At 31.9% G+C, this 27,318-nt stretch overlaps 1 protein-coding gene across 1 annotated transcript; it reads left to right on the forward strand.

Moving 5' to 3' along the window:
* Positions 1 to 130: 130 nt before the first annotated feature.
* On the forward strand, positions 131 to 27,260 carry LOC125066210 (DNA-binding protein D-ETS-6-like). The gene is made up of 6 exons (XM_047674189.1): positions 131 to 355; positions 3,353 to 3,495; positions 3,812 to 3,947; positions 24,267 to 24,376; positions 24,687 to 24,833; positions 26,645 to 27,260. Exons 1-6 carry the CDS (start codon positions 286 to 288, stop codon positions 26,855 to 26,857), a joined length of 819 nt encoding a protein of 272 aa, XP_047530145.1. The 5' UTR covers positions 131 to 285; the 3' UTR covers positions 26,858 to 27,260.
* The last annotated feature ends 58 nt before the right edge of the window (positions 27,261 to 27,318 follow it).

Here is a 27,318-nt window from a genome sequence, read left to right on the forward strand (position 1 = left end):
TATACAATGAGCAAAGTATAAGCGCGGGCGCAGCTTCCCAGAATGCGTTTTCCTCGTCATACGCGTGCGCGCAGAGCGCTGACGAATCTACGACGTCACAGCTGACGCGCCGGGCGAATAAAAAGCAATGAGAGGTCGCGCCGCCGCCTATAGTAATCATTGACATGGTAGGGTGACCATCGGTGCTACCGTTTAAGTGATCAGGTGGTAAACAGTGAGCCAAGTTGTATCGTGTGTGGTGTCGTGTCCTAGTGCCCAGCAACCCTGGCCCCCCGCAATGCTTGCATGGAGCCCGCCCTCCCCTCACCGCCCTCCGACTCTGATTCCGAATCAGGGGACGAAACCGTTCCCGCCGGTAATAATTAATTCATATGATATTTTGATTTGTAATTTGTTTTATAGTGTCTTTAAATATTTTACTTTTTATTGACGTAAAATATAGGTACATATTATTTCTAAATATTTTTTTGTAGTTTAATAATTTGATAGACTAATAGTTGCCGCCGGAGACATTATCCCTACTACTTACTACTACTACATATTAGGTTATTATTTTGTATCTAAATTTTTGTATTTTAACAATGAATGTCAATATTATGTAATAAAATCAAAATACATTATATTTAAATTGATAATGGCAACTATATGAAGATCTATGGCATCAGAGTATTGGAAATTATTTTTGCTTCTTCTTACTGCTATCTGTAATGACATTAAATTACTTAATTTAAATGTTTTCTTTCAAAACAAATCAATTGAAATTATACATTAAAATTTATTCAATTTTAATAAATTTGTATAATTTATACCATTAACTGATATTTTTAAGTTTACGGATTTATTGTGTCATCTTGAGGTTGTAAAAATTTGTCTTAGAAAAAGTTCTTTGAAATAGAATAATTGATTCTTCTATCTATTATATATATATATCTCTATCTATAATAATTTATGCTTATAATTCTATCTTTATCCATATGAATATATCATATCGTAGAGTTATATAATACCTTAAAAAAAATGTTTCATTATTGTAAGTAATCTATCTGTAACAGATAGATGACATAAAATGTCTACGGCAATTTTATGATTCACTTAAATATGTTATCAATATATACAGAACATTTGTTTTGTATCTAACTACATGACATATTTTAAAAACGACTCTTTATATATTTTTATAATATTTCATGTAGATACAGAAGAGTTTAGCGATTTATAATATTTAAGCACATTCAACAGGTTCCAAAAAATATGGAACATTTTAGGAAAATAAAAAATTAAATAGTAAATCAATTTAAAAAACTCAAAATCTAAATACTCTTTATTCAAGTAGGCTCATACAAGCTCTTCTGTATCGTCATGTGCACTATATGAGAATTAAAAAAAAAAACTTTTGTAATAATTTTTCAAACCAAAAGTCTTAAACTGTAGGAATCCAAACTACTTATCAATTATCAAATATCATTGATTCTTACATATTTTTCCTAGCCTATAAAAACGTAAAGCACAGAACGAAATTATTTAAAATATAAGTATTTAAATATTCAAGCATTTATTTTTGTCAGTTTTCTCCCCATTACAAAAACATTGTTGCATCTTTGATCTAGCTCTATATCGTCGTCCAATACCAATACACTAATTAGGTATAATAATTATTTTGATATATTATATTAATATATATTGTTATTAGTACTTTGGCTTTGTTAAGTACGATTGTACTGTGTATCATCATGGAGGAAAATCTTTTGTAAATCTATTATTACACTCTCTGTATTTTAGCTACTGTTGGAAAATTCGGAATTATTATCAATTGTGTCATCTTAAGGAAGGAGGCATTGATAATGAGGATAGTTAATGTTTTGATACAGTGCCACTGCCCATTTGACAGCCTTTCTGTCTATATATATATAAATTAAAATAAATATGTGTAACTTTTGCGAGGTCACGTATTAAAACATCGATTCCAATAGATTTAAGAGACATTAATTTTGCATAAGTTTGTACATGGATAAAATTATGCCTTAAATTACCAGAGAATAGTTAGTAACAAACATTGACGATCCCAGTCAATTGAAGGATAACATTCAAACTCAAAACTCAAATTCCTTTATTCAATATACAAGTATTACACTTTCTTATTGATTTTCAAGTTAAACACTACCATTAAGTGCTTAAATATATATACAAATATGAATTCAAAATAGTTACTGTATAAATCTTGGCCCCTAGCGGTAATTAGTTGGGGCCTTCCAATTAAAGTTTAATATAGATGTTAGAAATATATATATTTTTAGATAAATTGGCATTTTGCTTTATTTGTTGGAATAAAAATTCCAAGTTATTTATGATTCAAATTTGCCTGCCCTATGTTTTCGTATAGGCCCCTCGACATCGCTTAAAGTTAAACTATGGATAAGGCTTATCGAATATATTTATATTCGATACAAAAATTGTTTTTGAAAATAATATTGGGCACCAATTCGACGAAGTAATTGTCGCTTTTTCGCAATGGGACCGAAACGTAATCGATGGCGTTCTGCCGTTGTCATTTTCTACTAACACAACGATTCAGTTGCGGCTCGGTTGAAGTTGAATCGGGATAGTATCAGAAATTAAATTAGCAAGTACAGTTGGTCCTCAGGTACGATTAAGCTGAGGTTTATTTTCGTATCAGAATCTTTATAAATTAGTAGAATTGGCTTGTTGTATCATAATAATATCGTCAAGTTAACAGACAGTTTTCTGTTGAAGGATTACGAAATAATGAAGTCGTCTTGGCAGTATGAAAAGATTCTATCAAGCTTGTATTAAATAGTTTCGGAGAAACTGTTTGTTGATTTTTTTGTAAAAGATAAAATGAAAATGTTAATTTTAAGGAAAGGTACCGATAATTGCGACACATTGCTTACTATGAACAAGTAGGTTTTATACCTACGTATAAAAGGAGTTTTCATTGGGATGACTTGTTTCATTGTTTTACTTCGCTATAAATTGTAAATATAATACAAAACTTTCTCACAGCCCTGGTGGCTTTATTTGCCAACGTTATAAAGAACCAAGAGCTTGAGTTGTACCTTTAACCTAGAGCTAATACGATCCACTATAGCGCTCTTTTGATATTGACAATTGACATGTATCTATTGAAATAAAATACCATTTGTTCTGGGTATTCTGTGATATATGTATGAAATGGTTTAAACCCTATACCTAGGATCTCAACAAGCGAATACAGATTACATGACAGATTATGTCCGAATATCTAAGTCCTATTATATTTATAAACACGCTTAGTTCCAGGTTCATTAGGTACATAGATTCGCTAACTCGTGTATGTACTATATTTAACCTTTAGATCCGGAACAATGGAAGCAGGTTGACGTGGTGCGATGTGTGCGTTGGGTGTCCCGTACTTTCAGCGTGCCGGCACCGCGCCGACACCTCCTGCCGCCCACTGGCCCTGCGCTACTCGCCCTCACTGAGGACAACTGGCTTCAGGTAAGTTTAACATAGTCGTTTATATCCATTGTGTTAGGATTGAACTCCGGATAGGTCGGAAATATTTTCAGTTGCAATCGGAATAACGAACTTGATATGACACTTTCGTGCATCGAAAGTATTCAAAGATGTGGATGTTAATCTACTAAGTTTAATTTCTACTAAATCTACTAGTACTAGTTTGCTCACATCCTTGCACTATAAAACTACCTGTGTAATTACACAGAGGAGACTATCAGATTTGCCATCTCGGGCACAAATACGCTCACATACATAATTTGAATTTAAAGTAGTATATGTATAATGTAATTTTTAGGTGTGCGGTGGCAACTCTCAGGCGGCGCGCATCTTTCATGCTTACCTGCAGCATGCAAACGCAGCTGCAAAGGGTCGTCCGCCGCCGCCACCTCTGCCAGAGCACCAGGCACCCTCTACGAACTCTGCACCTGAACGTGAGTCTGCAATTTTTTTTAAATATAAAATAGACATAAGTACAATCGGTTCTTGAAATCATCTCTGTCCATATTAGAGTAACTTATAAAACACATTAAACTCGTCTTTTATCATTTAAAATTAACCACACTGTGTTGTATGTAAGAACAGAACTTGCTGTCTATAATGGGATAAAACAGTTTGTTTAGTTACCGCTAGGCCTTCAAACATTTTCCGGAGACGTATCTAACCCACTCCCCTTGCTTAACAAATGATTGCTTGGTACAACAAGTGATATAATGATGAACTGTATTTTAATGAATTATAAACACAACTAGACAATATAAAAATCCGTGTTGCTTGCTTTGAACTTACGGTCATCAAATACCGACAACTATTTGTTCCATAAACTGAAATATTTCCGTTCTTATTGTCAAAGTAAAGTTAAATTGTAAAGTGTTAAAGTAAATAATAAAATGATTTATCACATAATCTGTGGCTCAAATGATTAAAAAATCAAATTTAGGCTGTTTGAATCGCTTTATCGAAAGCGAATCTATTGATATTAATCCATTTTAAAATACATTGATTAATAAATAGCAAGATGATATTCAACCTTAACTAAACGTTTTAAAAATCTCATATACACCATAATCATCAAATTTGAGGTTAACATATATAGCATTTTTTAGCATTATCAACCTGTAAATTTCCCACTGCTGGGCTAAAGGCCTCCTCTCCGTTTGAGGAGAAGGTTTGGAGCATATTCCACCACGCTGCTCCAATGCGGGTTGGTGGAATAACATATATGTTTAAATGCATTTTACGAAGGATTATTTTTCAAACACTTATTTCCATTGTTTTATAAAATAAAAAAGAAAATAAGTCAAACAGAGAAGTAAAGCGCTGTTAAATGTGTTGTCTTCACCTACTTATATATAAATTTAAAATGCCTTAAGGAAATTATTTAAATTAACAAAAAGTAACAAAATAGTTTCTTAAACTAAAACAGTCAATTATAGACAAATACCTCATTTCATAAAAAAATGATTTTGACTATAATTACATCGACAAACCAAAATATGTTTCCTGATAAAAAGACCGGTAAAAGGATATCTTGCGTCGAGGCTCGTATTACCCACTCCCTATAAAAAACGCAATGGAAGTTCCGATAGTCGAAACTTATGAATGGAGGCGCTGGATGAGTCACGCATCTCACGCCGCCGGCGGCGCGGTCTCGGCCTATTCATCTGGCGCACCGCGCGCCTCTGACTCAGGGCAATACTCCGAATAAAATATATTGTGTAACTTGTATATCTACGGCACATGCCGCCTCTATAATCTTGTCATGTTGACCAATATGATTAAAACTCACATGATTAAAGCTATAGCGAACTACAGCGATTACGTTATTGGATATGGAAAGCGAAAAAAGTTAATTGAAATGAGTAGACCTAAAATATAGACCGCTTTTTTCAATAGAATTTAACATACGTATGAAGTATATAACTAATTATAGAAATGTTTCAACATTTATTATAAACTAATATATTATTTGTTATTTACTAATATTATAAATGCGAAAGTAAATCCGTCTGTCTATGTCTGTTACGCTTTCACGGCTCAACCATCAATCGAACCCAAAAGACGTCTTTTTTTATTTAACACCTGATTACCAAACCCAAAAACGTAGTTCAATATAATTAGACAATGAATTAAATCAATCCAATCAAAAGGGAGATAGGTATTTTTGCATATTTTTTTATTATACAAGAGAAAATAAATATACATTAAAATAAAGATATATTTGAAATAGAATCTGGGCAGGTTTATGAATAGGTGTGTTTTAAAAAAAAATCGTTAACATTAAGAAAATATATAAGTTAAGTTGCATCTATCATTAAAGTCGATATTTTGATATCTTTGAATTGTAATCACCAAAGTCTGCAGCAATATTGAAAATGATAATCACATAAGATCAGATCACATACTTTTGTAAGAATAATTAGGACAAAAATGAGAAACAATGTTTTATAGAAGTTTCAACATTCGTATAAAAAGGTCGAATTAATAATCTCCTCCTGTTTGAAGTTGGTTAAATAATACGTGTCTGAACCAATCGCTCATCGGACATCAATATAAATTCTATAAATCCATTTTCTTCCATTAGTCATTCAATGATTTGCTTTCAGTTTTTGAATTGTTTATTCGATTTGATAAACGTTAGAAGTCAAGAGACATTGTCTTTATCGGCAAACCGTTTATTATGTTTATTATGTTTAAAAGAATGTGGATCAATTATATCTATTCATTTTAGAATGTTGGTAATAAAAAATGTTAAATTAAATTGTCTATGAAGAGTCTATGAAGAGGGCTATTCGCGCAATCTATAACCTGGGAGCCAAGGAATCTTTGAGGTATAAATTTAAAGAAATTAAGATATTGACTGTTGCTTCTCAATATATATTCTGTAATGTTTTGTATGTACGGAAAAATATTAATGTTTTTATGAGAAAATGTGATTCTCATAACGTTGGTACAAGGAACAAACACAATCTTGTTACTCCTGTTACTCGACTGCATAGAGTCAGTAACTCTTTTGTGGGGCAATGTATACGCTTCTACAACAGGATCCCAGAAAGCGTTCAAAATGCTTCTGTTGCGAAATTTAAAAAAATTGTTAAGGAACGCTTGTGTGCGAAAGGTTACTATACAATTAGTGAGTTTATGTTTGATAGCACACCTTGGGAATGAAACGATCGCCTCCTGGCTGTTTCTACTCATATATAATTATGTATATAATTAATTTGACGTAAAAAAAAAAAAAGTTCCGCTGAGTTTCTTTCGCCGGTTCTTCTCAGGTCAGGGTGTTTTCTTTTCCGAACCGGTGGTAGTGTTTAACTTGACAATCAATAAGAAAGTGTAATACTTCTATATTGAATAAAGGAATTTGAGTTTGAGTTTGAGTATGGAAATTCTAATTTTTATTTTTTTGGCTTAATTCCAAAAAAAAAGTTTGAATTGGTTGAATACAACTAATGTCAATGACAGTGTTATTGTTGTTTAATGTTAAAAACTGAAGTATTAAATTTCCAGTTAAAGGCTTTTATTGAACTACACATGTTATTATTCTAGAAAGTTAATTTTCATCGATTTCCACGAAACTTATTGCCTAAACTTTCTACGCACTCTTGGTATCGGTGACAATACAATTTCAGACTAAAATATAAGTATCTAATACAAATTATGCTATTTATGAGGTTCTTTTTGTTACGGCGTTTAATCCTCTGCATTAATTGGTTGGGCGTTGTACAAGCCCTTCTCGTTACGTAACACCAACTCCTCATACATATTTCACTTCGTAAAATAGCAATCCTATTGTTGTGTTCTGGTTTGAAGGGTGAGTGAGCCAGTTAGCCAGGCATAATATTTTTACTTCCGAGATTGATTTTGCGTTAGTGTTATTTACAGCGCAAATGTGTGAGTGGTGACCATTTACTTCGCCCATTTGACATTCTTTCAACCTATTAAAAATAAAGTACTTTGAAATTTTTTTATTTTGTAATAATACGAATGAAATGAAAAAAAAACAAAAAAGCAGGTTCGGATTGAATCCAAATAGTCTTTTCTTTTCAAATGTGATTAATTTGTGTTAATAATCTCTGCCAATCGTCACTACTGGAATTTATATAGCACAACAGCACAAATCCCTCTTTAATGGAGAATTCTTTAATGCAGAATTAACTACTTTTTTTAAGTTATAACGCATATACAACTAAAATATGTTAGTTGACGTTTATTAATATTATCATGCAGATACAAACTCTTTTAACAGACTTCAAGAAATGAACGAATTTATTTTTATTTCTTATTTTTCTACCTCAGAACTCTATTATGTTTTTTTTGTTTTCGAGAGTATTCTTAGCATTTGGTCCTGTAGTTAATTAATATATTGAAACTGAGTTAGCCACATAAATTTAATGTTTCTTATTAGGTATGTTTATTTGGAAGGTCATATTTTTTTTTTTTTAGTATTAGTTACTATTTAAATAATAATATTTTAAACTCAGAATACTTGTAGCAATATATAAATAATAAACTCATTAAAAAAAAAAAATGATAATTCAAATCAATTTATTATTTTATTTAAGTTTAGTGTAAATAATTGTACAAACAACAAATCATATAGTTCTTTTGTAACATTACAAATGTTAAACAACGACAAAAAATATGAACCAATTTATAAATCATTTATAAAGTATAAACCGGTCGGTTAAATGCATGTTGGTGATCTTTAGACAAAGAGATCAATGCTCTCCGAACTATGTGCTAACGTTGCAATGTAGTTCTTTTATTTTGTTTCCTTTCAGTCGGGTTAGTTGTAAGCACCCGTACGTTCACATTTCACACACGTATAAGATAATATAATTAAAACTAGCACGTGAGGTCATTCTCTTAGTTGGTTGGTCGTTGGATTATTTTTTATATTTTTTTTACTTTTTTGGGAAACATATAGCATAGTACATACAATTAATACCAAAATAATTGTAACATATGCCAAAAAAAAGTTTCCACTGTTGCAATAAAACATGGAGTGAACTAAAAGATAAGTAATAAAAGTAACATATTATAAAAGTACTACATATGAAATAAGGTTAATTAAGAGATACTGTTTTGACAATTTCCTTTTCTTGTAGATTTCTTCTGTCGATCCGCAATAAAAATCGCAGAAACGTCTACTGTGCACTTATGCAAATAATATTTAAGACAATATATTTTTATTTTCTTTTGTTAAAAAGTACTGTATGAAGATTTTCAAATACTTCATTATATTTTTAACAACGGTCCTCGTAGTTTTAGATTACAATAATTTTATAAAGTCTTATGCTTAGTATTTCGCTTTTAAGGTTTTTTTTTTTATAAAATGTATAAAGCGGACTTTCAAAAAGTCCACCTGGTAAACATTCTTAGCTATCCTTACAACACCAATGCGCCACACAGCTTAGGAACTAAGATGTTATGCCTCTTGTGCTTGTAATTGTGCCGGCTTACTCACTCTTCAACCCGGGACGTAACAATACTAAGTATTGCTGTTTGTCGGTAGAATATCTGACTAAAAGAAGGCATCTAACAAGACCGGCTTGCAAAAAGCATTACCACCAAATAAGGTCATATCACCATCCTCATCGAACGAATAATTTAACCACATATAAATATAATCTGTATAATTAATTAATTAATCTTCGTAATTTACATTAAAACGTTTACCTATGTACTTTATAACAAATTATTTATTATTATACGTGATATCATATAAAAAATGAGCAAAATAAATCGAGCCAATGCTACTAATATTATAAACCTGAAATTTCGAATATTTTTCTGTACCTAACACACGCCACCCCAGGCATCTCCTCAAACTGGCGAAGCTGTGGGCAGAAGCTAGTAAAATAATACATTTATTGCAAACTTCAATGAACTAAACACTAAAACACATTCTCAAAATAGGAGTTAAGAAAAAAGTACGATAGAATGATATACCTATATAAAGTCATTTATCGTAACAACCCTTTCGTGATTTTTAGTATTGCAAAAAGATTAAAAGAAAATGAGATCTACGATGAGATCGGTTCGTAATGTCCGTCATTACCATCACTATCTGCACGTATTACTGGGGGGTAGACTTCTCAGTGACAGATGCAGTTTCGTTTGTTACATTTGTTAATCGTATTCTTTATAAAGGGGTTTAAGATAAATCTTAGTAGTTTCTTATTTAAATAATTTGATCTTGGGAATAACTAATAATAATTATTGAATAAATTTTAACCATTTACGATGAAAATATCTTATTTTGGGGGGTGATTGGTTGAATGATGTTGTGTCTTTTTCATTCACATGATAAATCAATGTTGACAGAGAGAGAAATCAGGTTTTTTAGGGTAAACCTGCTTGTCAACGATAATAATAAGGCTGCATATTTAATGATATACTTACTATATATTTATGTTAGGTATATTTTTGTTTTTATTATTTAATTTATTACTATTATGATTACTCATCACGCAGATACTTGACGTCGAAGGCAACTTCGTGCGGTAACTCGCATGTGTCGAAAGAAATTGTTAGATATGCGTACATCCGCTATTTCGTTTAAGTTCCATTTACTTACTCGAGTAAGACTTTAATAATGAAATAATTTTCAGGGGCAAGTAGATTTCGATTTATATTTACGATACAAAATACTTTTACGACTAATGTGTTTTTTATTTATTAAAATTATGTTTGTTAAACGTAAATACATTAACTGCCTGAAAATTATTTTTAAACAAATATCAAAAATGCACGCGATGCTTTTGGTATGTATCGATTTTTGTTTTATTTTAAATATTTACTTAATGTAAGAAACGCATACTTACTTTCCTTTCAAAGAGCTGCTTTTCTCTCCTTTTCGTATAATATTATATTATATAGTATTATATAAGCTTAGGAAATAAGAAATACGAAATAATAAACACATTATACGTTCAACAATTCAAACTATGTAGTAATCTAATGAATATTGAAATATACAGCAAAAGATTGAATGAATCACAAAAATTTCTGAGTAATGTGGCACGAGGTGACGGTCGCCAAAAATGTGGACAGAAATGTGCGCCTGCGCCGGTGGCGTGTGTCCCGCGACTCCCGCGTGCTTCGATCACAGCAGCATTCCCGTCTTACTCATCAATAAAGCGATTTTCCTTCACACGACGTCTATATTTTCCAACTGGGTATTTTCGTTAGTGAAAAATAAATAATGAAATTTTATAATAGTTAAAATATATGTAGAAGTATACTAAAATATTTTGATTTGGAGTCATGAAAGCGCATTATTATTTTACAATATTAAAATTAAAAGTCGTAATTTTTAGTTTGTTTATCACGTGACCTAAAATATGAGCATTATGTGGCGTCAGAAAGGCAAAAATGTAATTTCAATATCAACTGGCATTTTGGTAAATAACTTTTCTGGCGTTTTAATGCTAGTATTCATTATTTTCTCAAAAAACACCAAACATTTATAGCTGTTAACGTGACGTTGATGAGTGCCTGTCGTACATACACGACTGTTGTTTTTATCAATATGACGTCACCGGGACTAAAAAAAATTTAAAAGTTAATTTATATTTATGGCAAGAAAACATGATATCTTACTGAAATATAAATTTTGTGGCTTTTTATTAGGAAAAACTTTTTGAAGTACTTTTTCGAACATAGTAGAATACTCTATCACATTTTTGTTTTTTAATTTGCTCGATTAATTTAATATATTACTCAATGCAATTCAAAATTGGGCTTCGTATCCGCGTTGAAATTTTAAAATGTACTGATTCACTTTATTATGAATGTGTCGAGTTCATCCGGGTATTTTAACCATTGCCCAATGTCAGTGTGACGCAGCGATAAATTACTGGCCTAGAATTAATGTTGTATTCCGTCGAGGCTCTACTTTTAAAAAATGCGTAACTTTCACTATGAACTTAATCTTGTTACATGTATAATGTATGCAAATAAACAATAACAAATGCAATATTAAAAGTACGCTTACTAATAATTCATTAATATATTATTTTTTAATTACATATATGTATATAATGAATGAGAAATCAATAAATCTTGAAAAAAATAATAAGTTGAAATATATTGATATCTGCTGGAAGACTAATAATTAATATTAAGACGGAAGACTAATAATTATTAGATATATTTGTTTTTATGTGAGTAATAATTCAAATAAAAGAAAAAAAAAACATATTCTGAATACCAGCAACAGTGCCACGGAGTTGAGGTCAAAAAAAAAAATCATCAAAAGCGAGCGAGCCGTTTAGGAGAATCAAAATTTATCATGAGTACCATCATACCGTAATTTAATATATGTAAAAATATAGTATAGTAAATACTTAGAAATATCCAAAAACGATATTGTGGCAGAAATTTTAAAAGACTTTTTTCACGAATAACTTTGAATAAATTAAAAAACAAATTAACTATAATTCTGACAACATTGTACAGACTCCTTTAGCTAATTTCTTACTACGGAAGTGATTCAATGTTTACTAGGAACTGTGATTCACTGTTCCGGATTGACTAGATCTCCATGATCAATCATCTTGAGATGCGCGATCTGGGTCTTTATATTCATTAATTTACTGTTTAAATTACCTTGTAAAGAAGCATTAAGCTTACGACGTTCTACGTAGAAGTATTGTTATATAAATTGGCGCCGGTGACTGACAAAAACTTCGTGGGAGAGTTCAGAACCGATGTGTCATATCATTTGGTGATGTACATATTCTGGTATTCATAATTTTGTTACGCATATTAATTATTACTATGATATTTAATTATTATTATAAATAAAATGTGTTATTTATATCATGTATACTTTAGACATGAAGTCAATAAGTATAAATATAATAAATTAAAAAAATAAAGTCATCAGGATTGAAAACTTGTTTGGCTATTAATACGACTAAATATAAGTGTATCTATATATATATGTTCTTTGTCAACAGATCTTTAATTTGTTTAATAAACTCGGTTAATGATAATAATATAAATACTATTAAATACATATATGTACTATAAACGTAGAACCTGTTTTGATTACTTTAAAAAAATATATATTTTATAATTTTTCTGCATATTATTTGTATTTAAAAAAAGGATTATTTGTATTTAATTTTTTTTACTAAACGGTTTTTAATATATTTATGAATAATAAAAAAATGAGAATCAATAATGTATCTATGCAATAAATTATATTGTATACTATTTATGACATACATATTTAATCTATTTTTTTACTTTATACCGCATACATTTTTATAAATGACTTTACATAAGAATTGTTTATTCTAAGATTTTAATTATATACGAATAATAGTTAAAATAGTCAGTCAGTAGTAATCAAAAACAATACAAATCATGACCGTGTGACCATCTGCCGCCATGGCAATAATGCTAGCAGCATTTTTGCGTTGAATCGCAATTACGATCCTATATCCTATGAGCAAGAATCAACCAGCCCTCCTGTCTATTTAAATGAAATATTTCATATATTGCTTTATTTCGTTTGTTTTTGTAACGTTTTAATCAAAATAGACTTTTTATCTGTAAATCTGCGTTTCTACAACAGGAAAAACTTCTTTGCTGTCGGTACACGGCGATAGCAGAAGCCCTTATTAGTCAATGAAATATAATTCGCAAAATAGGTTATAAATCTATTTCTAAAGTTATTTAATTTTTGTTCCCTTTTTGAAGAATTCAATTCAATGCTTACAGAGTAATTTCAAGTAGAGAAGACATTGCCAACTAAATATTTCCCTTTACGGAAACGTACCTTAGAGTTCATTCTTTAATTTATATGGTTTTATTGTATTTACAGGTATATCTGAATTTTTTATTAAGGTTATTACAGTAAATTCGAATATTATAAAGAAATATTTTTTTCTGTATTAGTTGTTTTTTTTCTTTTTTCACGTAAAACCCCAGAGACTTTTGATGTTGAACATCTATTTTATTTTAATTACTTTTAGGATGTACAAAGGCTTTTTGAATTATCGATGTATCATTCAGGTCAAAGTAACTGAAGAAAATTTATGTTCGATACCGTTAACAGTGTATGAGCGATTTGTAAATCTTTGAAATGTTTACAGACACAATTATTTGACAGTAGGTATATCAATTAATTATTTGAAGGAACTTTATTAATTTATATTTTTATGTAGTTTCTAGAAATACATATCTAATAAAAAAGTCCTTAAACTGATCTTTGAGACGAAACGTTTCGTAATTGATGTTTAAATGAACAGTTAAATACGTAACTTTGCGGTTTCGTACAATACCAACACAATACTTAGACGTTATTCGAAGCTAATAAAAATATTAAATAAATCATAACTCAACAAGGCTATTGGTTGGACGCAGATGGTCGCCACTCCCACGACCGTTTCCTTTGAATTTTTATTTTATATGTTAAATTAATAATTAATGCCGTTTAGTTTATTTTTGCTGTCTGGATCTCGTTTGATTTAATATTAACTTGACATTCAAAGTTCATACTGAATGAATTATGTTTTTAGGTGTCATTTGTTTTACTGATCAGACAAAAAAAAAAGATGAGATGTCAATTTATAGCATATAAATAATAATTGATTCTCATTCTATTTAGCCACTAAAAGCAACGCCCATTTGTATAGTAAAGTGATAAACGAAAGATCCTCCGCTTGCTCCTAATACTAATTTAGCTATATATTTTTTAAATTACGAATTTTATCAGTGTGCATTCTTAATTTAAAAAAAAATCTAATTAAAAATATACAATATGGGATATACGTATCAAAATCGCGTATCACAGTTTATAAAACGATTATCAACATTTCACGAGTTAGATACGAAGCATACTTGCAGAATCGCACTGTCACAGGGGAGGAGGAATTCTTGATGTATAAACTAACTAAAATTTTGACTTAGGAAATTATAAAGTATAGTAAATATAAAAAGAGAGGTGCCGTAGAACCATAGAAGTCCGTTGGAACGAATTTGCTTTCTCTATATTAAGTATATATTAATTGTCAGATAGAATAAAAAATTATATATTTATAAATAAATAAATTTATAAAAAATTAACAACGTTTGAAAACAATTCAATGACAAGAAATCAATTGTTATTATATTATATAAAACTGTATGTAATAGAATCATCATCTCAGGCGGAAGATGCCTCCCCCAAATATTTCCACTAAAGCCGGTCTTGTGCTACTTGCATCCAGTGGCTTTTTCGCGACCCTCTATAAACATGTAGCCTGTACTATCCCATAGATGGGCTCTGTGCTCTTTTCCATTTAAGGAGAAGTATAGGAGCTGATTTCAGTATGCTGCACCAAAGCAGATAGGTGGTGGTTTCTTTACCGCTTAGCATGAATTATAAATACATAAAAACAACGATTCAGTGGTCCGGATTGAATCCACAATCATCGGTTACGAGTAAAATGCATGTGTTCTAACCACTAAGTCGTCATGGTTTTATCAAACGTTTTCAATTTTATTTTATATCTTTATGAATAAAAATTTAATTTTTCTATTAAAACGTTAAATTTTACACACTGAGACGAATTAGTTTTTCTCGTTCCTCATCGAATATCTAATAAACACGAATGAATGAACGGTGGGCACGACGAAGTGTGGGGAATATGTTATTTAAGGTTAAGTTTCTATTCCATTGTAAATATTAAATTTCATATCGTGAAGACGTGGAGATTTAGATGAGTAATAGCACCTCGCTTGATACTTCACCCTGGCTCTGCGACACACCCACCCTTCAACGCTATAGCCCCTACTAAGGTTAAGCGAATCTTTATGCAATAATAAGTAATGATAAAAAGTATGCATTAAATATATTTTGTTATTTTAATTTATTTATTGATATTAAAAACACCATCGGCATTTTCATAAGGTTAGTACAGTGTGCACCATCAAAGGCATTTACAACAACGTTCGCACCTGCAATTTCTACCGAGCAATGTTTACGCGAACGCGACCTAAAACTACCCTACCAACTTAAACGACTAATATTATTATTCGTTACAAGAATGTGAGCGGGTAGTTTGGTAGGGTAAAAATGTGTCAAAGCGAGAGAGCTGTGATTTTTTTGTTCTCTTTTCAATTACTTATGCCAACGAGTCAAGTTGCAATTAGATTGCTATAACATCCATATTATACAAGTTTTTGAAGCAAAGTTTTTGTTTTAATTGAGTTCGGTATAGGACTCCAGTGTGTAAGTAAATAGACAAACAACAAAATCAACTATTAAACGACACTAGACAATACAAGTGTAACGAAACTACGTCCAGTTTAAATAAATAAAAGAAAATATAACAATCACTCCATGACAAAACCTAATACTGCTGCCATTAAAAGTTTCCTACTATTGAGGTTTTGGTTGTGTTAGGAATAAAGTAACAACGATAGTTGTCTAATAAACATTAGATCTACTAATTGATATGTAAAATTTGTTCTGAAAAACACTACGATACAAATAATATCTGTGATAATTTACCCAAAATAAATAATTTAACGTACACGTGTATTCATAGCAATAGTAATTTGAAATCAGTCGATCTGAAATGACCGAGTTATTTACTAAATCCTGATACAGAAGGAGTTTAAAAATTACCAGAATAAAAAAAATGGTTTGTAAGGAATCTTGGGATTTAATTTCGTTGCGAAAGAAAATATTCTTAAGACATTTGAATTTGTTAAAAAATAGTATTCAAACTTTTAAAAGAAATTTTAATTGAAACCTATAATTTAGTACGTTAACTTCATAATAGCGGAGTATCATATCTTTAAGTGTGTGTTTGTGTAATGGAAAGACCATTCAGTTTTTAAAACAAAACCGATAAATGTAAAAAAAATGGTTTTAGTTGAAGAATTTGTTTATACAATAAAAAAAAAGTTGAAGCACGGGTTGGTTTTTTCTTTTAATAAGGTGAATTGCCTACACGCACCCTAATTACAGATTCTTATGGGTTCCGTATAAATCTGATTAGGGTTATTAAGTGGTCTTGCGGAATATTTTTCGATTTTTGTGTAGTCACTACTTAGTGCTGCCACTTTTGAGGGCAGAGGATTACTCGCACATACAGCTTTTTTTTAATTGTCCCAAACATACTTAATGGTATTAAGATTTGTGCTGGCCAATTCATGGTATCTATTCGAACTTCTTGGCAAAATTGTCGAACCTGAGCAGCGACGAGGGGTTGGGCCATCAACCCATTAAACTACCTTTTCTACCGCTTTGACGAACCATGTCGATGAAAATAAGTTCCGTTCGCCCGGTCATCAAAATACCACCCACACTATAGACGAACCGCCTTCAAAATGAACACGCTCCTCAATGCAACTTTGAGCATATCTCTCCATACGTTGATGATAGGCTCTTCTGCGACTATCTGCACCATTAAACGTCTTACTATATCGGTTAACAATATGGAGGCCCATTGCTCTTAAGTCAAATTTAAATGCTCATGCGAAAATCTTAAGCTTTTCTGTGTTAAGCCTCCTTCTTATTGTTCATGCACTCACACTACGCACTTCATTCAGCTCTGTTTTGATAATTACTGATGTGAGGAAAGGATTTCGTAGGAAGTTGAAACAATAAATCGTCGTCGTCAATGAATCGAGTTCTGCTGGTCCCGAGTCTCCTTTTGATAGAACCTGTCTCTACAAACCTTCGTTATACTGTAGACTGGTTTAAGTTTAAATTTCTAGCCTTCCGCACCAATACCACAATTTGAACGACTTTTACGAATGAAGTATCCATATTTATGGTTACGAAACATTTGTTTAGTTTAATATATCTAATAATTAATACTTAAATTACTACTACTACTTATTACTGGTATAACAAAAATTTAAATCGCAAATGAAAAAAAAAAAACAAAAATAATTAATTTCAAACTACTCTCTTTCCCGGTTTTAATTTTATCTTTTACTGTAGTTCTATTTTTAAATATATTTTTTTATGATTAATGGACAGTCTCCACAATTTCGTTTAGTTGAATCCAAAACGGCAGCATACTTAACAAAAATATTAATTCCAAATTAATCCTGAACTTTGATGCACTTTATTAGTCTGTCAAAGTACTTCCATGCTTATATTACATCTATAGTGTTCCATTCACAACTACAGTAATATTTTTTTATTCCAGTATGTAAATATACATGTATAACCTCAACCTTATTTAACACTATAACGTACCAGCCAGTAGTAGGGGTTGTCAGTTGTCACAGCGGGAGCGCATTAGCAAGTCAATGGTGGTGAGATCGGTGTCGTGACTCTTATAAGCGAAATCCGGGGCACGCGCAACTTACACACTTTTCAGATTTAATTAAATTTTGTCTTTTAAACCCGTAGCCTTTTATCGTTTTTATACATATTTCTCATTATTTTATATTATGACAATGATTTAAAACGTCGGTTTATTTAAAAGAAAATAAAGCTTAATCGTAAGACGCCTTTTAGATATCATGAATTGATAAAACCAATTCTTCTAACTTATAACGGTAATGGTAAGTACGTTCCGATCGGAATATAATCGAGATCGGAAAGTAACCGATATTAATGAAAAGATTTGGTCTTCAGTTACGATTAAGCTCATTAAGGTGGAATTTTGTGATGAATAGTTAGTTAAATCGATAGAATCGAGAACGTAGAATTGGCCGCCAGTTCTGTATAGTAAGTAGGTATAATCAGTGTCGTTTTGTGCATTTTGATATGTTTAGCAAATTATTTAGACTACCACTCTATTTTTTCCTCCTGTAATTTATTATGAAATGTTTGTTTAATGTAAAAAAAGATTCAACAATGTTAATTACATTACGGCTACGTACAGGTGAGTCGCACGCGCAGCTCCGCGCGTGGGAACTGGTGCTGTTACATTCCGGTGTGTTGAATCACGCGGAATGCGGACCCGCTACCCGTGGTTTATTTTCAGGACGAAAACGTATGTCCGATATTCTATTGATAAATTATATTATTGTTTCTAATATTTGAGATGATTTCTTATCAACAAATCTTAAACCCTTTTTTTATTACTAAAGCGTTCATAGTATTACCTAATTACCTATTTTATTAGCGATTGAATGTTTATTTATGGATATTATGGAACTAATCTTCAATGAAATATAAAGTTATTGTATATTTTTTATAATTTATAAACATAATTATGTATCTTTATTTCATTAACTATTCCACGTGACGTTAGATACCTACTGTTATTTCTGTTCTCAGTGGTCTATTGTATCGTTGTGGTTGATGTAACTCGCTACTATGAAGTTCTATTTTGTCGAGCGTCACTCGGATCATGGCTTCGCTGTTCTCATCTCGAGTGTAATGTGGCCGGAAAGTGGGTGGAGCAAAAAATGACACTCCTTCTTTACGCTCCGCCTTCTGCCCTCCTCCTAAAGGCAGTGTGGTGTAAACCTCACGCGTTAGAGGGAAGAATAAAATGTAATGAAAATTGTCGAAGATTTTTTTTAATGAAATTATATAATTATGAAGACGACACGTTAGATATTTGAAGATTTATTTGCAGTGGTGTCTGTCGTGAAAAAATATTGATATTATCGATTTCAATTGTTATCACTCACAATCAGTGCTTCAAGACACGATTCTGGAGTGACGATGTTTATCAAAATCTATAGAATTTCCTTATAGGTCATAAGATCGGTAACTAAATTAGTATAAATTGAAATTGTTTTCCTTTCGCGCTTTAGTGCATCAAGTGATCCGGCCCTACTTAATCAACGTTGTAGGAGTGTTGAGGCCTCGCTAATATGGTTCGACAGACAGACAGTGAGGCACCCCGATAGTTTCTATAAAACCTTTTTTGAGGGGATAGGAGAGATTTTTAGAACACTTATTGCACCTGGGCGCTTGTATTCCTTTTGATTGCCGCAAGTGATGATGTTGGTGTCAGCTTTTACTGGAATAGTTTGAAATACAAATAAATCCGTCACTTGAGATAAGTGTTTACCTAGGATAGGTTTCCAGGGTATCTTTATTCTCGTATACAAAAAATAAAATATCTCATAGTCGAAAAAGTATTATATAGATATATTTTTAATGTTACTTTGGAAGATAAGAAAATAATTTTCGATAAAGCGAAGATGTAATTTAAGTATGTATGTATATATTTGTGTATTATCAATTACTTATTATTTACCGCCTTCATGGTTTCCTTAGAATGCCTTCAGGCATTAAGGCCGCCTTTTGTTCCATTTACTTTGTGGTGGACAATGAAGTCTTTAAATAAATAAATAAGAACCTATTTTTCTCTTCCTTTAAATTTTACCGCTCCTGAAAATTCAACGCCTTAAGCACTAGCCCCGAGCGCCTCTGCAGTTTACCCTACCATTATTCTAACGACTAATAATGTTTGATTTTTTGATAACATTGATTTGGTCAATTAAAGAGATATTATAACTTAAAATATGAAAGGCCTTTTATAAAGACTTGTCGGATTATGGATTAGACAAGAGCTAATGTTATTTCATTCCATCCAAATCTTTATCAATTCCAATTAAAAAACACCTTTAATGTTAATTAAAACTATAAAGAGGTAATTCAATTCAATTTTTGTTCTAGCTTGTTTGCCTATCTGTCTGTTTGTTCCGGTTAATCTCTGGAACGATTTTAAAGGCATATAGCTGATATAATAAAGAGTAACTTAGGCTATTTTATTTTAGAATTATATATAAAACAAATATAAAGTCACGCTGCAATGTGCAAATAACTTAAATTCAAACGCGCGCGAAATCTCGGGCACTGCTTGTATATAAATATGTTAGACAACGCTCATAACAATAGGCAGTCTCTCTTGCCTCGAGCCAAGCTTAGGACAGATTCCTAGAAACGTCGCGGCGGTTATTAATGACGGCCTTGTGGATCCATTAACATTTAGACGCCTTCTCGAAGTTAAGCACTTGTTTATTATTATCCTCAAAATTTATATAATTGACACACTTAAATCATTTAAGGCGATTTTTAGAAACCTACACGCAAATAATTTAGGCTTATAGAAATAAATGCACATAAAAGTATTTATGTGCGGAACACGCAACTAGTAGCGTTAATCGCAATAGTTATTAAAATATAAATGTAAGAGTCTCTCTCTTACATTTAACTATTGCTATATCAAATGTAACAAAATGTTCATAAAGTTTGTGACAAAATAACTCAGCCGTTAGCCTACCTTCCTAGAATTGAGGACCTACGTGTATGCAAAGCTATAATTTTTATTAAACATCGAGCATCAAAGTTCTCGTTACGTAATTACGAATTAGTTTATTGATATAAAATACTAAGGAAATCTCATCCAAAATTTTTACACAATTCTTACGGCTGATAACGAACTTAATAATAAGGCTTTTAACGAACTATTGATGATTTTCAATAATCATAAGTAGATTAAAATATACAAATAAGTATTCCAAAGGAAAAAATAAAATTCCGACTTTCATTTAAAATTGTGTGTTGTCATCATAATTTAGGCAGTCGTAATCGTCGTGAGATCATTTTCAAATAACGATTAGGTGAATTAATATAATGTATTATTCTATGCTATCTCTTATCGTTCCTTATGAATGTCTTACTGTCTGACCCCTCGGACGTTTCCGTAATCTTCACGTTCGTTTAGATGAGGATGCGGCGATAGAGCGCCATGCATTATGCATGCGGACTGTGCCCTCGGGGAGCGCGATTATTAAAAGTTTCCAACGCAGAGAAAAGCCATTAATCCAATTGACTTACTGGTATATAAATCTACGTTATTAAATTCTAAACGTTAAATAAATATTTAAATAAAAAATTATATATATTATTGCCTTAAATAAAAGTACCAGGAATCTTATTTAATAATTGTATAATATTACAATTTACTTTAAAATAAATGCAATTATTTCCCTCACAATATGTGGTTGTTTGTAGACAGGGTCAGACGCACGATGACGACTGTCTCGTAACGCGGATGTTTGTGCGTAAGAAAAAAGATGAACTGTTAGAAATAAACGTCCGTAACCCGCGGTGATGTGCGCGGAGCTAGGCAATAAAATAAAGAACAAACAAAGCTCTACCCGCTGGGTCGCTAAGCCACATCTAAGCTCGGTTTTATATCATGACCCCGTGTCTTTGAATGTACGATCGCCCTGCGAATAGTTTTTTTTTTATGTAAATATATTGATTAAAATTTGAATACTATCAGTATAATTAAAATAATATTGAATATTGTTTTAATACAAATGTCATAGTTACGAGTATTATTTAAATTTTCCTTTTATTATTTTGACGTAGTTATGTTATATAAGTAGTTAGAGAACTTGACTTTTATCAATGACACTCACAGACTAGACCATAATATACGATTAATAATATTTTTGTTAGAGAAAACGCATTTTTAAACTTTTAAGGCACAGAGAACATAATAGACAATTTAAAAATTTTTAGACGGAAAAATGTTTACTTTTTCCGTCTATACAACAAGTCTTAGAATATACAATTAAAACCTAAGGATAAGAATTTTCGCTTTCCGCGTTTAAACTAAAGTAAAATTTAATTTTAATTAAACGATATACTTAGTCGTTTTACGGATATTAATTTATAGAATTGTATTAAAAAATGATGTTTTAAATATTTAATTTTATAATTATATTTTTCCAATCCACAGACAAGTCATCTTTGAAATATGATTATTAAAAAATAATAATTAAATAATCACATATTTATTTGCCAAATAATCGTGCACTGTTTGTTACAATTGTTAGAGCTCACCGTATTGCCCCTACTTTTATATCAAAGAAAAGATTATCACAAAGTTTATAATACAAAATTCAGCTATGAGTTAGGTATATGTCTGTCTGAACACAATTCAAATTCAAAATTCGTAACTATTCGTTTTATGTATGAACAACATATATTTATATAAATATATAATACAATAAACAGTTAAAAATGTAGCTTTTTTATTTTGACAAGATACTTAAGGCGTATTAAAATAATGTATTAGACATAATCAAATTAATACTACATACATTTATAGGTATAACAATTCAGAATAGTGCAAGATAAAAGTTATTCTTGTCAGAATTATTTTGTTAATTATAAACTATATCGTACTTCAGTAATTTATAAATTCCATACGTTATCCTTCCTATTGTTTAAAGTAGTATATTGTGTGGCGCGCAGTACTGCTTGAGTCGTCCTTAATCCGGGAAGGAGAGGGGAACGCCTTCAGCCGCTTCCGCCACTCGCTGGTTTCCGGTCTCGCATCCGGACGCACATCTGATAATTCGCAAAACCGGAAAAAACTATATTACCTCATTCTTTTTTTAAATTAATATAAAAGTGTGTCAAATTATATTAAAATGATATTTACGAATTACATTTTGGTATAATCTTTACCTTAGGGAGCTTGCGCACTGAAGTTTTAAGTTGTTATAAAAAAGTTTTAACTTGATTAGTTTTAAATGTTCGGTTATTGTGCAGTGAGTGTATGTGGTCGGAGTGATTAAAGCATGCGATGTTGTGGTTGGCGAGCGAGCGTCGCCGAATCCAACAGTTGTATCACGGTCGGTTAAGTTAGATTCAGCTGCTGTAGTGTTAGCTTTAGCGATAATTATATAATTTAAATATCATTGTTTAATCCATATCCAAGTGTCAATAGCGCAATGGTTCTCGGGCCGGTTAGCGATGTAAAAAGTCGCAGGATCGATCCTGACTCTTTGGACTACTGTCGTCCCTACTCCTAACCCAAGTGATATAAGGAGTAAATTGTTAATAAAGGAGCATTACTACAACTCTTTATATAAAGAAAAATTAAATTATATTTATCATTAAATTTTTTATTCATTCTGAACAGTAGGTAAAGTTCTAGGATAATAAACTTTTAAAATAATAAATCAAAAGATAGCATTAATGTAAGCGATTGGAATAGTCTGATTACATTGGAAATACGAACAATGTCATCTAACTAATTTTCTTAGACTTTTGTGCCTTACTTTAAAAGTAACAAAGGCAGGTAACTCTGTTTCGTTCGGGTTTTACCCCGTAACAATGTTTTAAAAATGCAATATGAATAATAAATAGATATAACTCCATCAGTTTCGAGCCAAGCGATCTATCCGCCCATATTAAGTATAAATTATAATACAGGATGTACATATATACCCACGTCCCACGTCTTTTTTAATACGTTTAGTTTAAAATAATAAATCATACTTCTTGAACTTTTGGTCTAAATTGCAAAACGTAAAGGGGTTTTTTTATTAAGTAAATATAGAGTGGTAACTTTGTGGCAAATAAATAGAAACCGAGTTTGGTACCTACTTTTTATTTTTTTCTCTTATTTGTTAATTAATTATTTTTCTATTAAGTATACAAATAAATGTTTGATAACATCACATACATCATCATATACTCTGATCTCAATGAAAGTAGCTAAAGCACTTGTGTTATGAAAAATCAGACGTAACGACGGTACCACAAACACGCAGATCCAAGACAACATAGAAAACTAATTAACTTTTTCTACATTGACTCGGCCGGGAATCGAACCTGGGACCTCGGAGTAGCGTACCCATGAAAACCGGTGTACACACTACTCGACCACGGAGGTCGTCAAATATAATATATATAAACATACTTTGTCGCGATAGTTATTATCTTAAAACTTTCAATTAAAATGTAAATGGTTTCATAATCAACACATAAGTAAAAAATATTATTTTCATTTCATCAGAACCGTATGCGGCGTTAAGTGCGTGCGCGCGGAGCGGTGGAGGGCAGGTTCAGTTGTGGCAGTTCCTGCTGGAGGAGCTGGCGGCTGGTGCACCTGGCATCTGTTGGGAAGTAAGTCATATTTTATTAACCTGCCTCGTTTTTTTTATGCCATTTGCAGTACAAAATATTGGTACCATCGAACTGAGATGATGATGGGGCCCGGAAGTCGATCATATCATACAGGACATTAACGTATCTATAAATTATATTATGTATGTGCAGATTATATACCAGAAATTAATGCTGGAAGTTGCAAAAAAAGTTTTATAGGTTATATTAAAATTTTAAACATATGATGCTATCCTTGAATAACAACCGTTTATTTTTAATCTAAGTTATGTTTGAAAAATGGCATGGTCTAACATGTTTTTTATCTCAGGGTGCTCCTGGAGACGGCGAGTTCCGTCTATCGGATCCGGACGAAGTGGCGAGGCGCTGGGGCCGGCGCAAGCAGAAGCCCAACATGAACTACGACAAACTGTCCCGTGCCCTCAGATACTATTACGACAAGAACATCATGAGCAAGGTATAATATGAACCATAATAATATCTATAGACTCTCGAGAGCACATTTTAGTGTAATTTTATATTCAATTAAAATGTTTGACTGTTTCCTATTTGGTGTCAACGAAATGAAAGGCAATTGGGTATAGATGTACATATGTATTGCAGTATTATAATTTGACAGTATATAATTCATTAATATAATGGAAAGAAGCATGTTGGGAACGATGATGGGATCAGAAATGAGGAAATCAGTAGAAAGACTAAAGTTACGGATATCATATCTCGCATAGAGCATCTAAAATGGAGCTGGACAGGACACATGTTGTGCTGCAAGTTAAACAAGTCGAGCCAACAGGTGACTCTTTGCTATCCTAGAGAGAACACCAGAAAACCAGGGCGTCCAAAGAGTAGATGGAGTGACGATATCCGCCTAACCCTGGGACCATTTTGGACTAGAGTCGCGGAGGATCGAGCTCAATAGAGAAAGCTGGAGGAAGCCTATGCCAAGAGGCACGCCGAACTGCGTGACATATTATAAATAAATATTGTATTGTTTGGTATTTGTACTGAGGTTCGGAATAAAAGGGCTTTATTATTTATATAATTATTGCGACGATATTACAATGCGAAGCTTGGATGGAGACTGACTACAGAACACAATGATATATTAACTTAGTATGTAGCATATCGAATATCGATCTGTTTCTAGGTGCCAAATATGAACAGTGGTATTTGCTTATATTAATAACATAATATGTGGCACAAAAGCTAGACGAGAAACTCAGTTGTTACTTTTTCCGACAATTAGCTACATAGATCATCACATACAATTATTGAATTATTGAATAACCTGCATGGAAATCAACACTACATTCATAGCACACTTTACTTAGCGTAGCAGTCATGTTCATCGCGAAATAACGTCTTAAGTATTAATTCGACGCACAAGTAACAAATAGCCTTTCTGCTAGAAACTAGTATATTCGTGCAAACCCTTTGCACAAGGCAATCACGCAGAAAATTTGCCCGGACCTTCGCGTGACAGACCTGCCTTGCCTCTAGTCCGTCTAGATAAAGTGAAGTTCACGTCGAAAGACGTGGTCAAACAGCACATTTATACATTTTTTTACATTAACACCCTGTAAATGTCTCACTGCTGGGCTAAGGCCTCCTCTCCCTTTGAGAAAAAGATTTCGAGCATATTCCACTACGCTGTTCCAATAGGGGTTGGTGGAGAAGAGCACAAATGCGCGATCTGTATTGACATCAAAAAATTATGTTAGATGCCGAGTTCTCGGAATGTAGAGATTTTGGTGCAAAATTTGGTCCATAAGACTCCTAGAACTTGCTTTCAGCATTACTGATTTTATTTTGTTGTAATAGCTTATATATTATCATGATTACAGTTTTTTATATTGAGGACATTTTTAAGACTTATTCTTAACCTTAGAATAATCCAATACTCGCTACGTTTAGAGCGGAACTATATTAAAGGACCTGACCTGAACTTAATTTCCGTTTTACTGTACTTCACAGGTCAGGAAAACGTGTAACTCCTATTTCCTTCTATGTTATTAGTGAAATATTTACATGTTTTCCTCTGTTATTAACATGGTATAACATCACATATATACTTATATATAATTAATAAATACATCCGAATTTCTACAGTTTTAACTTCGAACTATTTTTACATATGACCTTTTGTAGTTACAGCGGCGATTTAGTCAAATTACTTACTTACAACTAGAAATTATTGTTTAGAAATTATTGCAGCTATCAAAACAATATGGAACAATTATTATAATATTTTTATCCTTGTCAAACAAGGTCCACGGAAAGAGGTACGCATACCGTTTTAGCTGGGCGGGGCTGGCGGCGGCGTGCCAGGCGCAAGCGCCCGACGCGCCACCCTACTGGCACTACCTCGCACCGCGGCCGCCACATCCTCACCCGTCTGCTTCTTCCGCGCCCCCGCCGCCCGTGCCACAGCCTCACCCGACCACCACTGCTGATAACACGCACCATCTCGGCACTCAGTGACTACAGTACAGACTACAGTGAATTGGTGAAAGTGCGATAAGTCTTTAAAAGTTATTTTACTTACCTGTTACTTATAAAGATTGAACTCTAACTTGAGGTTTAAAATATTTTATAGTTTATTTTATGTACAATGATGAGTAATCCAAGCTTTGACTACAATTGGGAATTCCGGAGTCATTATTTTATTTGAACAGAAAAAATTCATACGTGTTTATATGTCGTTGCGTAAGTGAATTACTTTTGTATGTGTGCAGAGTTTTTCTCGTTAATATTTTTTGATAACATTTACTTATTATTATTGAATTGTTAAGTGAAATTTTTATTTTCTTATTTTATTTAATGATGTTCGATCATACTCTGTTAAGATATACCTACAATAATTTTGTTTCTGAATTATCAAAGTCCTTATATACATACAAATATACATATTTTGGATTATTTATTATATATTAACTTGTTAT

The sequence above is a fragment of the Vanessa atalanta genome, chromosome 9, assembly GCF_905147765.1.
Source record: "Vanessa atalanta chromosome 9, ilVanAtal1.2, whole genome shotgun sequence".
NCBI lineage: Eukaryota > Metazoa > Arthropoda > Insecta > Lepidoptera > Nymphalidae > Vanessa > Vanessa atalanta.